The sequence below is a fragment of the Strongylocentrotus purpuratus genome, unplaced genomic scaffold (assembly GCF_000002235.5).
Source record: "Strongylocentrotus purpuratus isolate Spur 01 unplaced genomic scaffold, Spur_5.0 spur5_scaffold_11, whole genome shotgun sequence".
NCBI lineage: Eukaryota > Metazoa > Echinodermata > Echinoidea > Camarodonta > Strongylocentrotidae > Strongylocentrotus > Strongylocentrotus purpuratus.
In genome coordinates this window covers 10,481,798-10,498,466 of record NW_022145596.1, presented here as the reverse complement: position 1 = coordinate 10,498,466, position 16,669 = coordinate 10,481,798, and the positions used below count along the sequence as shown (strand labels likewise).

Sequence of the window (16,669 nt, the reverse complement as noted above, 5' to 3'; positions counted from 1 at the left end):
AAAGTGGGCGGAAACAGCAGCCGAATCTTAGAGCCGAACTGCGATTGGCATTACTTCGGCACATGTATGCGATAATCGGTATTGTCCGGGCATTCGGAACATGCCATCTGCGTAAGAGCCGTATTCTGTTGGTGTCAATAGGCAGCTAGCACCGTCCGCCAGCGGGTACGTATTTTGAACGCCCTCTGGAATACGGGGAACATGCCTCTTTAATATTTATCACAGATAATGAGAACAGCGAAGTTGGAAAGACTGGCAGCTAGCTCATCATCTCATGTGATTTATTTTTTGTTCGACCTGATTCTTACCTGTAAGTTTATGATTTCAATTTTCCATTCATTCAGCGCTTTTATATTGTATAGCTGTCATGTATAGATAATTATTTGTAAAGCAGATCCTAAAATCATGAAATTTAAGGTCTAACAAGTTGAACCATTGAGTGTATGTGGAGCGGTTATTACACTGTACATGCACGGGAACCTTTGGGGTGTGATGCTTGGTGCTGCCCCCTTCGAATCTACTTCAACTTGTGCGGTGCGGTGATGTGATTGTGATGGGGCCTGGAGAAATAATACACGTTACTTTGAAGGGGTATAGACTAAACCAGAAAAGTGTAGTATTCTAGTTATTATTTATATGTCGATTGCTATAGCAGTATGCTGTAGGATGATAAGAGAAGAGAAGAGAAGACCTATCATCAAGTTGGTGTCTGAAGTATTATAAACATGATATTAAGCATAAATCCTACATCAGTACGAGAATACGGGGGTTAAGGTTAGAGTTAGGGTAAAATGACAAAAAATGACCGTTTTTGCAGCTGGGCCGAGTTGTCCCCTGGTCCGAGTTAGCCCTGATCCGAGAATACACCTGATGGTGACCTGTTCTTACACTAGCAAAGAAGAAGAAGATTCCTACTTCAGAGTTCAGTCTTAAGTTAATGTGACTGTCTGCAGCAAAGAAACATACCCTATTATTATTTTGCTCAGTTTCAAGCAACTTCAAACTAGCTACTTCAAACGTACGATATCATCAGAGGAACTTGGAAAGTGATATCAAATGTGTTCAAATCAAAGAAAAAAAATTGTTTATTGTTTAATAAAGTTTATTCCTTTTCCCACTAGTTAGATAAGATTTCCCAAGCAATAAACAAAAAGATGCACAACTTGTATATACACACTATGCACTAATCAATCGTGACCACTATGAGAGACACTACACCACAATATCCTTGTTTAGTTGCTGAAAAGGCTTTTGACGAGTACCAGCATAGACGTAGACGTAGATCACAATCTGTATATTTCTTGACTATTCCAAGGCATTTGATAAGTTATAGATCATGAAATTTTGTCAGAGAAATGATCACATTTTGGTGTGAGGGGCACAGCTCTGGACTGGTTTAAGAGCTACAGTACTTAGCTGACAGGAAACAATTTGTTTCTTTAAATGGTTTGATTCAGGGTTACAGAAAGTCACATGCGGCGTTCCTCAGGAGATGTACAATGTATCATCTAATAACATATTGCTGGATAGGATATCATCACAAAAATTCCAATATCTGTAAGACATTGTAAAAGAAAAGTGGCGTAATTCATCAATTGAAATCAATTGTTCCTAAAGACATTCTTCTAATTAGTGCTGTAACATCACGGATATCTCCAATTCCGTTTAACCGCCTGTCAAAACCGGACGGTTTTCGGTTAAACGATTTATTAAATTTTTTTTTTTTTTTTTTTTTTTTTTTTTTTTTTTTTTTTTTTTTGCCGTGTGAAAAAGCTGGAAGGTGATTTAACTGAAAGCGCCGATTTGTGCTCGTGAACTAGTCACAAATAATAGCAACAATGTCGTTTTAGAATAATGTGTAAGATCATTAAAGTAAATTAAAAACAGTAGAGGACCTACATGTAGGATAGAACCTTGTGGTACACCATGTGTTAAACTTGGATGAATATATATTGAGATCTATTACAAAGATTACTTTCAAACCAAGATGACAGACAAATTGGAATATTGTTCTAGTTTCCAAGTGGTAAGTCATCACACCGATTACTGAGCTTGGAGACATTGCCAGGCATAGTGCCAGGTGGAGGGGCATAAATCGAAACTTTAAAAAAAAAAAAAAAAAAAAAAAAAAATATTTAAAAAGAAAAAAAAAACAAAAACAAAAACAGGAAAACGAAACCGTCCAATTGAAAACGGAATCCGCCATGGGCGGTCGGATACCGGACGGTTAAACGTTTGACTACAGCACTACTTCTAATTCTAGTAATGTATTCAACATTAATCCTTCCCATCTTAATTATGGTGTTCTTGCTTGGGTTAAATCCTCTCAAAACTAACCTTGAAAAATTATGCTTGATTCACAAGAGAATCGTAAGAATTATTTGTAACGATAGCTTTCATACGCACATTAATCCGCTTTCTTATAGTATATACATGTATACGCATAGAATTTTAAAGGTGCAATTTATTTATCACCTTCAACTGGGTTCTCTAATGTACCCTGTATAACTTTTATTCTCTCCCCTTGTTGTCTTGTGCTCGTTGTGTGCTGTGCCTATTGTCGATGTGCTGTAGTCTTTTATTATTTCATATATTTTTATGCCTCCGCCACCGAAGGTGGTGCCGGAGGCATCATGTTTTCGGGTTGTCCGTCCGTCCGTCCGTCCGTCCGTACGTCCGTCCGTCCGTCCGTCCGTACGTCCGTCCGTACGTCCGTCCCGTTTGACCGTTATCACAATATCTCAAGAACCATTGAAGATTTAAACTTAAGACTCGGGAATAGTATTTATCACCATAGGAAGACGATCTGATTAGATTTTGGAGAACGTAGGTCAAAGGTCACAGGTCACAGAGGTCAACTTATGAAATTCCTTGTATTGAGTTTGTTAGCGCGATATCTCAAGAACCATTTGAGATTTAAACTTCAAACTTAAGGATAGTATGTATCACCATAGGAAGACGATCTGATTAGATTTTGGAGCACGTATGTCAAAGGTCAAGGGTCACAGAGGTCAACTTATGAAATTCCATACATTGAGATTGTTATCATGATATCTCAAGAACCACTGGAGATTTAAACTTCAAACTTAGTGATAGTGTGTATCACTATAGGAAAACAATCTGATTAGATTTTGGAGCACGTATGTCAAAGGTCAAGGGTCACAGAGGTCAACTTATGAAATTCCATACATTGAGATTGTTATCATGATATCTCAAGAACCACTGGAGATTTAAACTTCAAACTTAGTAATAGTGTGTATCACTATAGGAAAACAATCTTAGTAGATTTTGGAGCACGTAGGTCAAAGGTCAAGGGTCACAGAGGTCAACTTATGAAATTCCATACATTGAGATTTGTTATCATGATATCTCAAGAACCACTGGAGATGTAAAAACTTCAAACTTAATGATAGTGTGTATCACCATAGGAAGACAATCTGATTAGATTTTGGAGCACGTAGGTCAAAGGTCAAAGGCCACAGCGCACATTATGAATGCAAAAACAGCTTGTGATCGCGTTATCTCAAGAACCGATTGATGGATTCATGCCAAAATTAGGTCATGTTTGTTACTTGCAGAGCCAATGAACTGAGTAGATTCTTGGTTCATAAGGTCAAAGGTCAAAGGTCATGGGCCCATTATGTATGCAAAAATAGCTTGTGAACGCATTCTCATTAGAACTGACAGATGGATTACTATTTAACTCAGAACATCTTGCAGAGCCAATGAACTGAGTAGATTTTATGGTCATGAGGTCAAAGATCAAAGGGTCATATATGTATATGAGAAATTGCTTGTAATCACAATATTCTGAGAACCTGTCAATGGATTACCATTGAACGTGAATTCAATTTTTTTTTTCTGTTTTGGTTTGTAAAATTGCTCTATAACGGAGGCATCATTTTCGACTGCGCGCAGTCGAATTCCATCTAGTTTCTCTATTTTTCTCCTGTCTTGTCTCTAGAGTCTAGTCTCCTGATTTTGTGTACACTTCTTGATTCTTACACCACCTTTTTCTTAAAGCTAGAGACCAGTTATGGTCATGCGATTGCATTGTGAAAGAAACGTTGTGAAATCGATCAGAAAAGGTTGATCATCTAGCATATGCATTTCACACATGCATTTCATATCTCTCAACAGACGAGAGATACACTAATTTACCAAATATATTAATTAGTAGGTGGTTTCCCGTCAAAATTGTTATCATCATGTAATATTCGAAATATATTCTTTCACATGATTGGTAATAAGAGCTTCCATTTCATTTTTTGAAATTGGGGCGTTTCCAATACTGGTCTTTACCTTTAATGTATTCTTACATGTAGGTAGTCACAAATATGTACTCCCATCATGTTTAATTGTTTATCTTGTTGCTTATTTAGGTACATATTTTACCAAACAATTATTTGGTCCAGAAGGGACTCTAAAACTTACAAGCTCTGCTTTTACCAGGGTCTCCTCATCTTTCTCTTAGTTCATTTTAAAAAAATCATTGCCGCTTATTGCCATGAAAAAATAAAAAAAATCTTTGGTTGACAAGGTGAAATTGTTTGGACATGGGCATTGCTCCAAATTTCTTCTGTGTACATGGACATACATGTAAATTGTGACAGAAAAGGATGGCATAAAGGCTACATGTATCCATTTTTTTTGCATTAAATAAAGATAGTATTCACTTAAAAGCTACAGTATACATGTACACTGTACAGTAGGTGTTCTGAACGTGCTCTACTCTGTACATTGGTAACGGTTGCTGGGTAATAAATTATTTTGAAAGCTCTTAGGAAGCTCATAGGGATATTACATGGAAAATACATGATGTGCATTGTTTTAGGAGAAGAGCAGTCTGTTGTGATGAAGGCCTCAGTCTGTACTGTTGTCTGTTGAGATAGTTGTATTGAATTTGAGTGAGTTGGCAGTAAAAAAAAAAAAAAAGATTTTTAATGCAGTTTCATGAATTTGTGCAGGTTAGGTATCTTCAATATGTGCAAATACATGAATGGAAGAAAGAAAAAGAGCATTCTGTACATCCTGCATTGTATTAAACAAAACATGCAACTTTCTTCTGCACTGACTGCAATAAAAAAAAAATTAAAAAAACATTTTCACTATGAAGACATATAGTACACTTTAAATAAACAATAAACAGTTTGGCAATATTTTGTTTGGTTAGATATTTATTGACTTGTGTTATAATATATCAGGGAATCTTTGACATAACATTCATATTTTGCTCATTTCATATCTGGTTTGCAGTCTTACTGACCATATTTTACATTTGTTGCCCACATACATGTACATGTACATGTGTTTACAGCATATTTGTAGTCTTGTTTGACCCATTACATGACGTACATTGTAAAATGTACTGTACATACATGTAACTGAACAATTTTGCATGGAAACTTACTAAAGATAAAAGTAACTAAAGCCAGTGAATTATTTTTTTCCTAAAAATACTACTTGTTACTGTTAGTAATGAAACATTATACAGGGTGTACCTTGTATTTATTTTGAACAGCCGGTTCCTAATGTATACATGTTTGTACAGTATCTGTTATTTAAGTAAAGCCATGTTTTGAATGAAATTGTATAGCATCATCTCACACTGAACTGTTCCTCTCTTCCACATGCACACTCTCTCTCTCTTTCTCTTTCCCTTTCCCTTTCTTCTTTTTTCTCTCTTTCATTCTCTCTCTTGTCTCTCCTCTTTGCCATCCAGTATGATGTACGTTTAGTTTATGTCTGCTACCAAAAATAAACAGTTTTTATCTGAAATTTTTAACAATTGATGATCAATTGATTTTAGATCTGTTCTATTTATAACACATTGATTGTTGTCATGTACATTTTCTAGAATATATTTAATTTAGTATTGTCTGTTGGGAGCCAGGGGAGTACAAATAATCAAGTTCCCCTGGCTCTCAACAGAGAGGTTAAATTAGATTACATTGTGAGGTTATTTATGTTATTTGTAGTTATTTGTCTATGATATGTTAATGTATTGTTATATTTTATACAAATGTGAGCCGTAAGACGATTTTTATGCCTCCATTTTATTTTGTGCATGACAATAAAGAAATTCAATTCAATTCAATTCAATTTTTCTATGAAGGACTATATTAGTGGGAAAACATATGAAAGATACTTATTCTGCTTCGTCATTAAATCAAATTAATCCTTGCTTTCTTGTGCAGGAAGCCATTACCACCTCCGTAACCATGGCGACAGAGAGCGGAGGACATCAGCTGCAGCTCGCAATAATTGATGTGGAAGGGATGACATGTAACTCCTGTGTGAGGAGTATAGAGGAACGCATGGGTGATACCAAGGGAGTCTATCTTGTGAAGGTAATCTTACCGTTCATGATCATGTGGCACTGTCACATGTATGAAAGAATGACAGTCTGCCAGAAAAGAAACATCCAATCTTCTTACCAGTACACATTAAAAAGTAGATCATCTTGTGGAGATAATTTGGCACTGTCACATGTATGAAAGAATGACAGTCTGCCAGAAAAGAAACATCCAATCTTCTTACCAGTACACATTAAAAAGTAGATCATCTTGTGGAGATAATGAATAATAATAATAGTGAGTTCTTGTATAGCGCTCATGTATGTGACACTCCCGGCGCTCCCAATTATTACCCTGGCTTTATAAGATTCATGAAAAACACTTACATATTGATGGAAGAATAGCAGTGTCATCTGTCTTTTACAACATACATACCCTTTTCTTACCCTTAAGATTAAATAATTATTGTATGAAGATAATCTTACATACATGTATATTATTTATAAACAAAATATCACTAAAAACATGTACATTTAGATGAAAATACAATGCCATCCGCCTTTTTACATCTACTCTTCTTAGTCGTAATTGGAAGTTTTATCTTGTGCAGATAATATCATGAGGTCATGAAACACACATTGAAATTGTAATGTTGTCTGCTGCCATTTACATTTACTCTTCATAACACATGGAAAGGATTTTATCTTGTGGAGGAGATCATGAAACACATAGTGATAAAAGAAATACAATCAATGTCATCTGCTATATGAGTGTTTCTTTTGAAGGTAGACTGATATGATCATAAAAGACATATATGAAAGAATAAGACTGTTATCTGCCTTTTACTTTTTACCCAGATGATCATGAACGCTCTTACTTGTCGATAAAAGAATAGCAATGTAATCTGCCTTTTATTAATCCACTGAGACTCGTACCCATGAAAAGGAATTTCTCCTTTTTCTTGGGAAGATAATCTAATATGATCATGAAATAATGAAGCACTTACATGCTGATGGAACAATAACAATTCTCAACTGCCTTTCCTTGCCTCTTTTTCTCTCTTCTATAAACCCCTTTACATACATGTGCATGTATACCAGTATCTATTTTTTGATTGAATAAACTTCAAATGTCAAATTTCAAATTTATTCATGTTTCCAACAAAACATTAAAAATCAATTATAAGCATTTAAAACAAATGTGAGAAATACATGTTGGAAACAGAGGGGTCTACTAAAAAGCAATGCTTGTACAAGTGTGAACACCTCAAATGATACTTAGGAATAATTAAATTAACTAATTTGTAACTACAAAGGGAACTACAAAATAGGGGAATATAAAGTGTACATACAGTATAAAGGGCCTATAGTAATTAGTATTGTTCAATAGCAGAATATGGTATTTTGGTTTGGTGTGAGAATTCCCATTGTTGGCAGCTGTTGCTTTACGGAGAACATTTTCAGATCAAAGATTTTAGTATACAATCATCTTATCATTGATAGCCCCACTAAAGCTTATTTCAGACCAAATTATCAGAGTGGACTTTCCCTTTAATCATGATAATTTCCTGATCATGAAATTCATGGTCAATGTTAAAGGTAATACAAAGTTTTGGCAAATTTTGAAAAATTGGGTGGACAGTGATTCATTACAATTTTGATATACATTGTATTTGGATGCCACTGTGGATGTATTATAAGCTCTAGAAAATTTAGCCTCTAAAACACTTCTGCTTTTGAGAAAAATTGAATATAAAAATTTACCAGTGCTCCCAGGAAATTTTGATAAATTTCAAATAGCGCCCTTGGCCCTACAATGGTAGCTGCAACCATGAAAATCTCAGAATATGTAGTTGTGATATATAAGTTCCCAACGAGAATAGCTAATCGGTCAAGAAACATTGTTTTATAACTTAATTAATATCTTGACCTTGAGAGGGAGCTATACAACCCAAAGAGTTTATAATTTTACAATTTTATAACTTTAGACTCGATTTCAACCGCGACAACGATCACTGAATATTGTAGGGTCGCATATGCTTCCGATATGTTCATTTGAACCAAATTCATGACCCCATACCAAAACTTTGTATTACCTTTAAAGTATAAACAAATATATCATTTGATTTAATGTATGTTTATTCATGTAAAGACTACCAGCAGTTGTACCTGTAGGTATTGCAGTTTATAGGACATAACATTAACTAGCGAGAAGGCCAAGTAATATTGATTCTTAGTTTCTTGTCCTAATTTCTGAGAATGAGAAGGAGGAGGTTGCATTGCATTTGATATTTTCTGTACAAACAGTTAACAAATGAATTATTCATACCCTTACCAAGGTTTGTATTTTTTTTTTGTATGTGAAAAATTTGTTTGTCCTGATTTATGTTTCTTGAGAATAAGACGTTAAAGCTTAAGAGGCGGTCCAGGAACGGAGGGAAGAGGAGACAAGAGACTAGAAATTAATTTTATGTGGCCTACCGGACCAGTAATAGAAATTGTCTAGGATATTCTGATGATCTTGAATTCTTTGACAAATAGATGATGGTGACTGATCATGCATAATTGCATATCATATTCGACAGAAGTACTGGTACATGTACTTTCATATTCATAGAAAAGAAATCAACCATATCGTCTCTTGTATCAGATAATCGCTGTTCTTTGTATTGTACTCCTACAAGTTTGCCTGCATTATCATCAAGCGAAGGTCAACTCTGCATACATGTATATTGGGCCTACAATACATACGGTTGTGTGCATACATGTATGGAGATGCTCCTTAATGAAATTTCAGCACTGATTTATGGGTGTCTATGTTTATCTTGTCTTTCTGAGCAAGATAAACAATGTGCATGTCCTGTGGTGCTCACCGGCTATACATTTCCATGATACGCTTGTAGAATTACATGTAGTTGTGTGCTGTACATTAGCACAGTTTTTAATTTTAATGAATGTCGTTATCTTTTATAGAAACTTTGATTGTAACAAATAATAATAAAGATTCAGTTATGTTGTGTGCTGTCACAGTTTGTGTATTATATTGATAGCATTTTTAGAGAAACATCTTTAATTGATATTAAAAATCAACATTGGTGACTTAAATTTATGTCACCCCAAGAAAGATTAAAGTCCGTTCCTAATAATCCTGTTTAAGAAATAATAGACAAATGCAAACAATCAAACAGGGATAATTATCTTCATGGTTATGTTGTGATGTACTTTGGACATGTTGTGGTGTAAAATGAGGCCTTGGTGATGTAATTTTCTGTCCTAATAGATCATTAATCCAAGTACATGTAAGCAAGTCTTGATTATATGATGAAGAGGTAAGACCAAAGAACAGTTATTAGCAATCATTTAATGGCACTACATGTATGTTCACGTCTGTACGGATATCTCGGTTTATTTGTCTAATCTGACACTAATTTTATTATCAGTAAGAGTTTGATTAAACTCATAATTTGTTTGTTTTTGTCTTGTGTGTTTTAATACAGGTGTCGCTGTCAGAGAAAAGAGCATTCGTGACCTTTGACCCTACAGACATTGACCAATCAACATTGAAGGATGTGATCTATGACATGGGCTTTGACGCTTGTTTAGGAAGCAATGCATGTGGTGTGGAATGTGGTGTCGTATCCATAGCAGGAATGACATGTCAGTCTTGTGTGAAAAAGATTGAAGAGAAGCTATCGGGACTAGGCGGTGTGGAGAAAGTCAGAGTTCTTTTAGAGCGGAACTGTGGAGTCATTATGCTAAACAGGAATAAAATAGGTCTTCTGGATATTGTAGGGGAGATCAGTGCTTTGGGATTCAATGCTGGCATTGCAAATGGAATGCCCTCTGAAGACGATGGGAAAAACAACAAAAGGGTTGTGATTGGAATCGAAGGGATGACGTGTGGCTCGTGCGTGAAGTCCATCGAGGGTCATGTAGGGTCACTTCCTGGTGTGAGCACAATCAATGTCTCGCTGGCCAACAAAGAAGGGATCCTTACCTATGATGCAACCCTGACCAGTGCAGAGAAACTCAAGGAGGCCATTTATGACATGGGCTTTGATGCTACACTTCCTTGTAGCACCCCACCATCCCCAAACAATGGGACACCTCTAGCCATGGTCATTGTAGGTATCGAAGGGATGACTTGCCAGTCTTGTGTGCGGTCAATCGAAGACAGGATAGGCACGATTCAAGGAGTCACCAGCATTAAGGTTTCGCTAGAGGATAAGATAGCGGATGTGAAGTACATGTCATCTCAGATCAAAGCAGAGGAGATTCGCGTGGCAATATACGACATGGGTTTCGAAGCAACCCTACCAGAAAGCTTTGACGTGAGCGCCCATGACAAGAGCCAAAGGGCTACGCTCCGTGTCGAAGGAATGACTTGCGGTTCCTGCGTGAAAAGTATTGAGAACACTCTGTCGGACCATCCTGGCTTGGCATCCATACAGGTATCCCTAGAGGGAAAATCAGCAACTTTGACCTTTGACCCCCAGGTCACGACACTACTGGCTATCAGGGATGCAATTTATGACATGGGCTTTGAGTGCTACATGCCTGATCCAGACAATGAAAGAACTGAAGCAGGAGTACTTGGCATCCAGGGGATGACTTGTAATTCTTGTGTTAAGAGCATAGAAGGAATGCTATCGGACAACCCTGCTGTGAGGTCAGCCAAGGTCAGCCTGAAAGAAGAGAATGCAATTGTGACCTTTGACCCCAACACCATCACAATGGAGCAACTAAAAGAGATTGTGTATGACATGGGCTTTGACGTCACCATAAAGGGTATTTATGACATTAATTATTTTCAATTAGAAAAACATGGTCATATAAGTTTAAGTTTTCATCAAAAGTACATCTGCTCCATCCTGGCTATGTTTTGCCAGAAATACATTATCAGTAAAGAAACAATCAACTGCATATGATTTATATCAGCAGGATTAGTCGCAATACAAAGAAATGAATGCATCATTTGTTAAAAGTCATTTTCTCACTGAATAATCTGCTTTAATCATTTGGCTTATTGCAATGTCTGAAGAGATTTCATTGTAAAGAATAGCTTAAATTTTATTTTAATTGGGAGATACAATATTATCTATTCTTCAGTTATAAATCAGTGATACCAGGTTCCTCTGCATTCAGTAACTGTACATAGGTTCCACCATTGACCATATACTTTTGACCACAAATTAATTCACTTTTTCTTTTCTTTGGATTATTCATAAACCAAAGAAATACGGCAATAAAGTATCTATTTTTTTTTGTTTCTCTTTGCAACACATGTATGATTGTATATATTGTAACCTTTCTTTCATTCTACATACTTTCACTCTTGAAAAACAAAATTATTTTACAATTCAATTTAAAAAATCCTATTCACTTTCTTTTCCCTTTTTCTATGCCAGTTCCATGCTAAGAAATATGAATTCATTTTTTTAATTTTTTATTTCTCTTTCACAATTATTTCACATTTTATAGAATCCCCATTACTAGAGATCAACTCACCAAACTCATGCACACCATCTTACTCAACAACTCAAGCGAGTGAACCTTTATCCAAACAATCACCCATCACTCCCCATGGCGCTTTCATGCAAGAGGTATCCCAGGATTCAGCTGGACAGGAAGTGAAAGCTGACAGCAGCAAGAAGTGCTTCCTACGGGTCACTGGCATGACCTGCAGTTCCTGCGTGGCATTGATAGAAGGCAGGATGGCAAAGCGTGAAGGTAGCACCGGTTTAAATCTCTCACAAGTAACCATTTTTTGGAAAACAAGTTTGCCAAAATTTCACACAAATTCGCAGGCATATCACCAAATAATGGCACTACTGTTTTATTTTTTCCATCTTCTCTTGCATAAGGATATTTCTATTTTTAGAGGGAGAAAAAAGTCTCAACTTCGAAACGCATTTCTAAATTGATTTGGAATCACCAATTTTGATTTATTCTCTATACAATAGGGGCAACCCATTTATTGGAAATAGTAATGTTGCTTTAGAAACACTAATTTCTCAATGCACTCTAGGGATTTGATGTGAATGTACACAATATTGTGTAATATTTATTGCACTGTGATGTGGAAGCAAATGTTAAAAGAGTAAAAAGTTAATTACAGTGCAATAACTTTTTATGGAATTTCACATGGACTATCAATCAATCATTCAAGTATTACATGTAGATCTGGTTTTCAATTTCAGGGTTGAGCAATCTCATTGAACCTTTTTTTTTTTTTTTTTTTTACATAGTCCCCTTTTCAGTTAAATTTTGTGGAATATCCCTCTAAAAGCAATGTCCATACATATATATCTAGAGACACACTAAACCACAGGTCTTTATCGTACCATTTAATCTGAATTGGATGCTGCCCAATAAAACTAAACTATGTCTTGGCAAAAAAAATATGAGAAGTGATGTCAAAGGTTTCATATCCTCACATTGTTCAGAATAGGAAGCAGCCACTCGTTTATGTATTTATAATTTGTATAATGGGATTTTAGTTGAACTTTCTACCCTTAATATGTACAGTAACAGCTTTAACTACAACTACAACTTTCATTTTTATAGTAAACAAGGTCGTTTAGTACCAGAAGTCAATTGTTAACAGTCTATCCAAGATTTCTATGCACCATATTCTTTTTAAGAAATGACTGCTGTGGAACTCTTTTCAATACAATTTTTTTTATAATAATTGCTCTGCAAGATGTTAAAACAAAACTGAAATGGCAACTTGCATACATGTACAGTGTAGGATGTGTTTAGAAAAAGAAATTGGAAATATTTGTTCTTGTTTCTATCAAGTAATGCATTGTTAGCAGTTTTTGGTACGTGTTCATCTTTAAAGATTTGATTAACAGCTAATTTTTAGGCCCAAGTAATTCCTTCTTAATCCTGTCTTGTATAGTCTTCATTTCTGCTGTGTAGAACTTGCAAACAAAAATGATTTTGTGGTTAATAGATGTTTTAGGTCTCTATGTATTATGAAATTTGAGCACTCCAATACATTCATGTTTATATACTTCCCTTAAAAAGGATTTATCATTGTTTTAAACCCCGACCTGCTCATCATTTTGGAAGAAGAGAACCTTTGAATTCTTCCTATCCAAACATTGAAACATTAGACTTCCTCTTCAAAGATTATAAACCTTGAGAACTTAACGGTTATTAAGCTTCAGTTTCCTGTTTCCTATCATAAATGCCCATTAGGGTTCAAACTCCAGCTGTAACTTTCTTTTTCTTTCTCCATCTTCATTGCATTGTATTTGAGTGTTAGTCAAATAAAATAAATAGACCCTTGTGACAATAGTCCGTATTCTATTAATTCAGTTACGTAATCAACGTACTGTAACAAAGAAAAGTAGAAAACATACACCAATTTAATTTATTTTTAGCAACCAGAAAGAGGAGGGCTACGGTTACATGTACTATTTTTGTTGTTCGTTTTGAAAAACAAACAAACAGTCCAATGGCAGATCCATTTTAGCACACTAAATTATAATTATTTTGCTTGTACATTTTAGTACACAATACTATGCTCATGTACAATTTGACCACAGATGTAAATGCCCTTTAACGTTTTTCAGATGACATTCATAGAATTCTCATTTTCATACTTTTGTGCAGGTATCGAGAGCATTCGCATATCCCTCATGGCCCAGAAGGCTGAAGTGAAATACAATGCCAAGGGCTTGTCACCGTCAAAGATTGCCAATTTGATAGACGACCTTGGCTTTGGTGCCGAGGTCATCGACGCAGAAGTAGCGAATGCTAAAGAAGGGGTCATTGAATTACATGTGAGTTGTCATTATTACATCCTAAAGTTGTCCCATTTGCATAAATCTGTGCTGTTTTTTTCAAAGCATTTCTCTCAACATGCAAAAATTGTATGCAAGATATAGAAATAGACCGGTTTGTCAGGTTTTTGACATTATCTCATTATCTTTACAAATATGATTCATTCAAGAATCATGGGGAGGTGTATATTGGTATTGAGTACCCTAAAAAGTGATGAAAATCCTATTTTTGTCCCATACAACTGAATAGAGATCTGTTACTGTATATGTGAATAATTTAGAACTACTTTGGAACAGTTTCTCTTGAATTTGTCATTTTATCGCAACTCAAGATTAGTTTTGATTGTGTCATTTTAACAATGTTTCCTTTGTCTCATCTTTGAATTCAGATATCTGGCATGACATGTTCATCCTGTGTACATCTTATTGAGTCAGCTCTCGTTAAAAAAACAGGGATCAAGTTAGCCGCTGTTGCCCTGGCGACTAGCAGAGGTCACTTTGAATATGACCCCAATCTCACAGGACCAAGAGATATCATATTGGCAATCAAGGTACAAAGAAGTTTGTGATATAGAGGATTTTGAGAAGTCTGTTCTAATTTTCTTTAGAGATGTTCAGGTTAGGCTTGGTTATTGAATGAGGTTTGAACTTGTTTATGATTGATTCAGATGATCTATAACACTTTCTTGATGACAATTTAATAATTAATAAGGGACTTTGCTATCATGTGTTTAATGAATGTGATTATTATCATGATAATCAACTTTTTTTTAATGAGAAGCTACATTTTTGCCTCATCAGTATCAAATTTATTTATTTATAGTCCCCTTGATGTACTCTGTGTGATTGTCTCTCTCTCTTCACCTCTCTCTCTCTCTCTCTCTCTCTCTCTCTCTCTCCCTTACCCCTGATTTCTCTCTCTCTTTTTCTCTCTTATTTCTTCTCTCTTCTCTCACTCCACCCCCTCTCACTTTCTTAAAAATAATATAAAATCTATTTTCATTATTACTTGGCTTTATATATGCTGGCATACTCAAATTATAGATTAAAAATAATTAAATTGCTATGCCATTAGTAAAATTGTTATGTCATCAATATTTCTTCTTCTTTTTATTTGCAGGAGGCAGGTTTTGAGGCGAGCTTGGTTTCCAGTGATAAGAATGTACATTCCAGCGTTGATCATTCCCAGACCATCAACCAGTAAGAGAAATCGATTCTTTATGCATAATGTAGTTTTAGGGTCATAATAATAATAATAATAATAGTAGCTCTCATTTATAATGAGCCTAATACTTTGTTTATAGACGCAGCACATATTATTATACGGTCATTGGATTCAGGCTTACCTGCAACACAATGTATGCACATTTTCCACTCTTTAGGGAGTATTCCAGCCAGTCACCATTTTAAAAGCGCCACTTGCTAATCCAACCACATTAACTTTCGCATCCTACCGGATACCCATTTAGCACATGGGTGGAGAGTGGCAAACGTAGATCAATGTCTTGCCAGAGGACATAAGTGTCGCGGCGGGACTTGAACCGTGGACCTTGTAATCCACAGTCCGGTGACATATCCACTCGACCACGACACCTCTACATCTGTATCAAGATGAGTCCTAACTCTTTTGTCCCATACGTGACCAACCACATCTCAGAATTGAGTATATCAGATCGTTGCATTGTGTTGCAAACCCTATTGGATCCCAGACCACACTGACTATGAACTGAAATAACACATTTGATATCAATTTATGTTCAGAACTAATAGAATATTGGTGACCTACTGGACACCAAATGAGCAAATAATTAGTACTGCTAAATAATCCATTCTGTTTGTTTGTGCTTAAGGAGACAGTGTCGAATTTCATACCTGAAGTTTTGACCATTTAGAGGCCTATAATTGCCATATACAGTATATAATACAATATAGAGCACTTTATTATTTGTAAAATGGCGACTGGCTGGAATGCTCCCCAGGGAGTGGAAAATGTGCATACATTGTGTGCAGGTAAGCTTGAATACGATGACCGGGGTAATAATATATCTGTAAAGCGCTTAGGCACATCGTCGGATCGATGTATTGAGCGCTATATAAACACAGAATATTATTAATTATATCTAGAAAAATTATTGATATGCTATAATCAGAATTTTGTTTTTCCACTTTCATAGATGGCGTCGGTCGTTCTTCATCTCCTTACTCTTTGGTGGACCAGTCATTGCCATCTTGTTGTATGAAATCATCAGTCATCCTTCTCCTAAGTGTATCTTCCCTGGGGTATCTATCCTCAATCTCCTCCTCTTCCTCCTCTGCACACCGGTACAGGTCAGTATCCTTGGTGATCATGATAATGGTGATAATGGTGATGGGGATCATAGTGATAAATGGTGATGTTGGTAGTGATACTGATGATGAAGGTGATTGTAATAATGATGATGATGGTGATTATGGTAATATTGATGGTGATGGTGATGGTAATGGTGATGGAGACCGAGATGGTAATAGTGATAATGAAGAAGGTGATTGTGATAATGATGATGATGGTGATTGTGGTAATGATGATGATGGTGATTGTGAT

The 16,669-nt window shown here is 35.7% G+C and overlaps 1 protein-coding gene across 1 annotated transcript in view; it reads left to right on the top strand.

The window, feature by feature from the left end:
• Positions 1 to 226: 226 nt before the first annotated feature.
• The window catches only part of LOC592784 (copper-transporting ATPase 2), a 30,318-nt gene continuing 13,875 nt past the window's right edge, over positions 227 to 16,669 (top strand). Inside the window, exons 1-8 of the mRNA XM_030980609.1 lie at positions 227 to 310; positions 6,198 to 6,350; positions 9,793 to 11,083; positions 11,777 to 12,025; positions 13,919 to 14,088; positions 14,478 to 14,639; positions 15,209 to 15,288; positions 16,263 to 16,416. Coding sequence (XP_030836469.1) covers positions 6,222 to 6,350; positions 9,793 to 11,083; positions 11,777 to 12,025; positions 13,919 to 14,088; positions 14,478 to 14,639; positions 15,209 to 15,288; positions 16,263 to 16,416 — 2,235 coding nt within the window. The 5' untranslated portion in view covers positions 227 to 310; positions 6,198 to 6,221. The remainder of the gene's footprint in view (positions 311 to 6,197; positions 6,351 to 9,792; positions 11,084 to 11,776; positions 12,026 to 13,918; positions 14,089 to 14,477; positions 14,640 to 15,208; positions 15,289 to 16,262; positions 16,417 to 16,669) is intronic.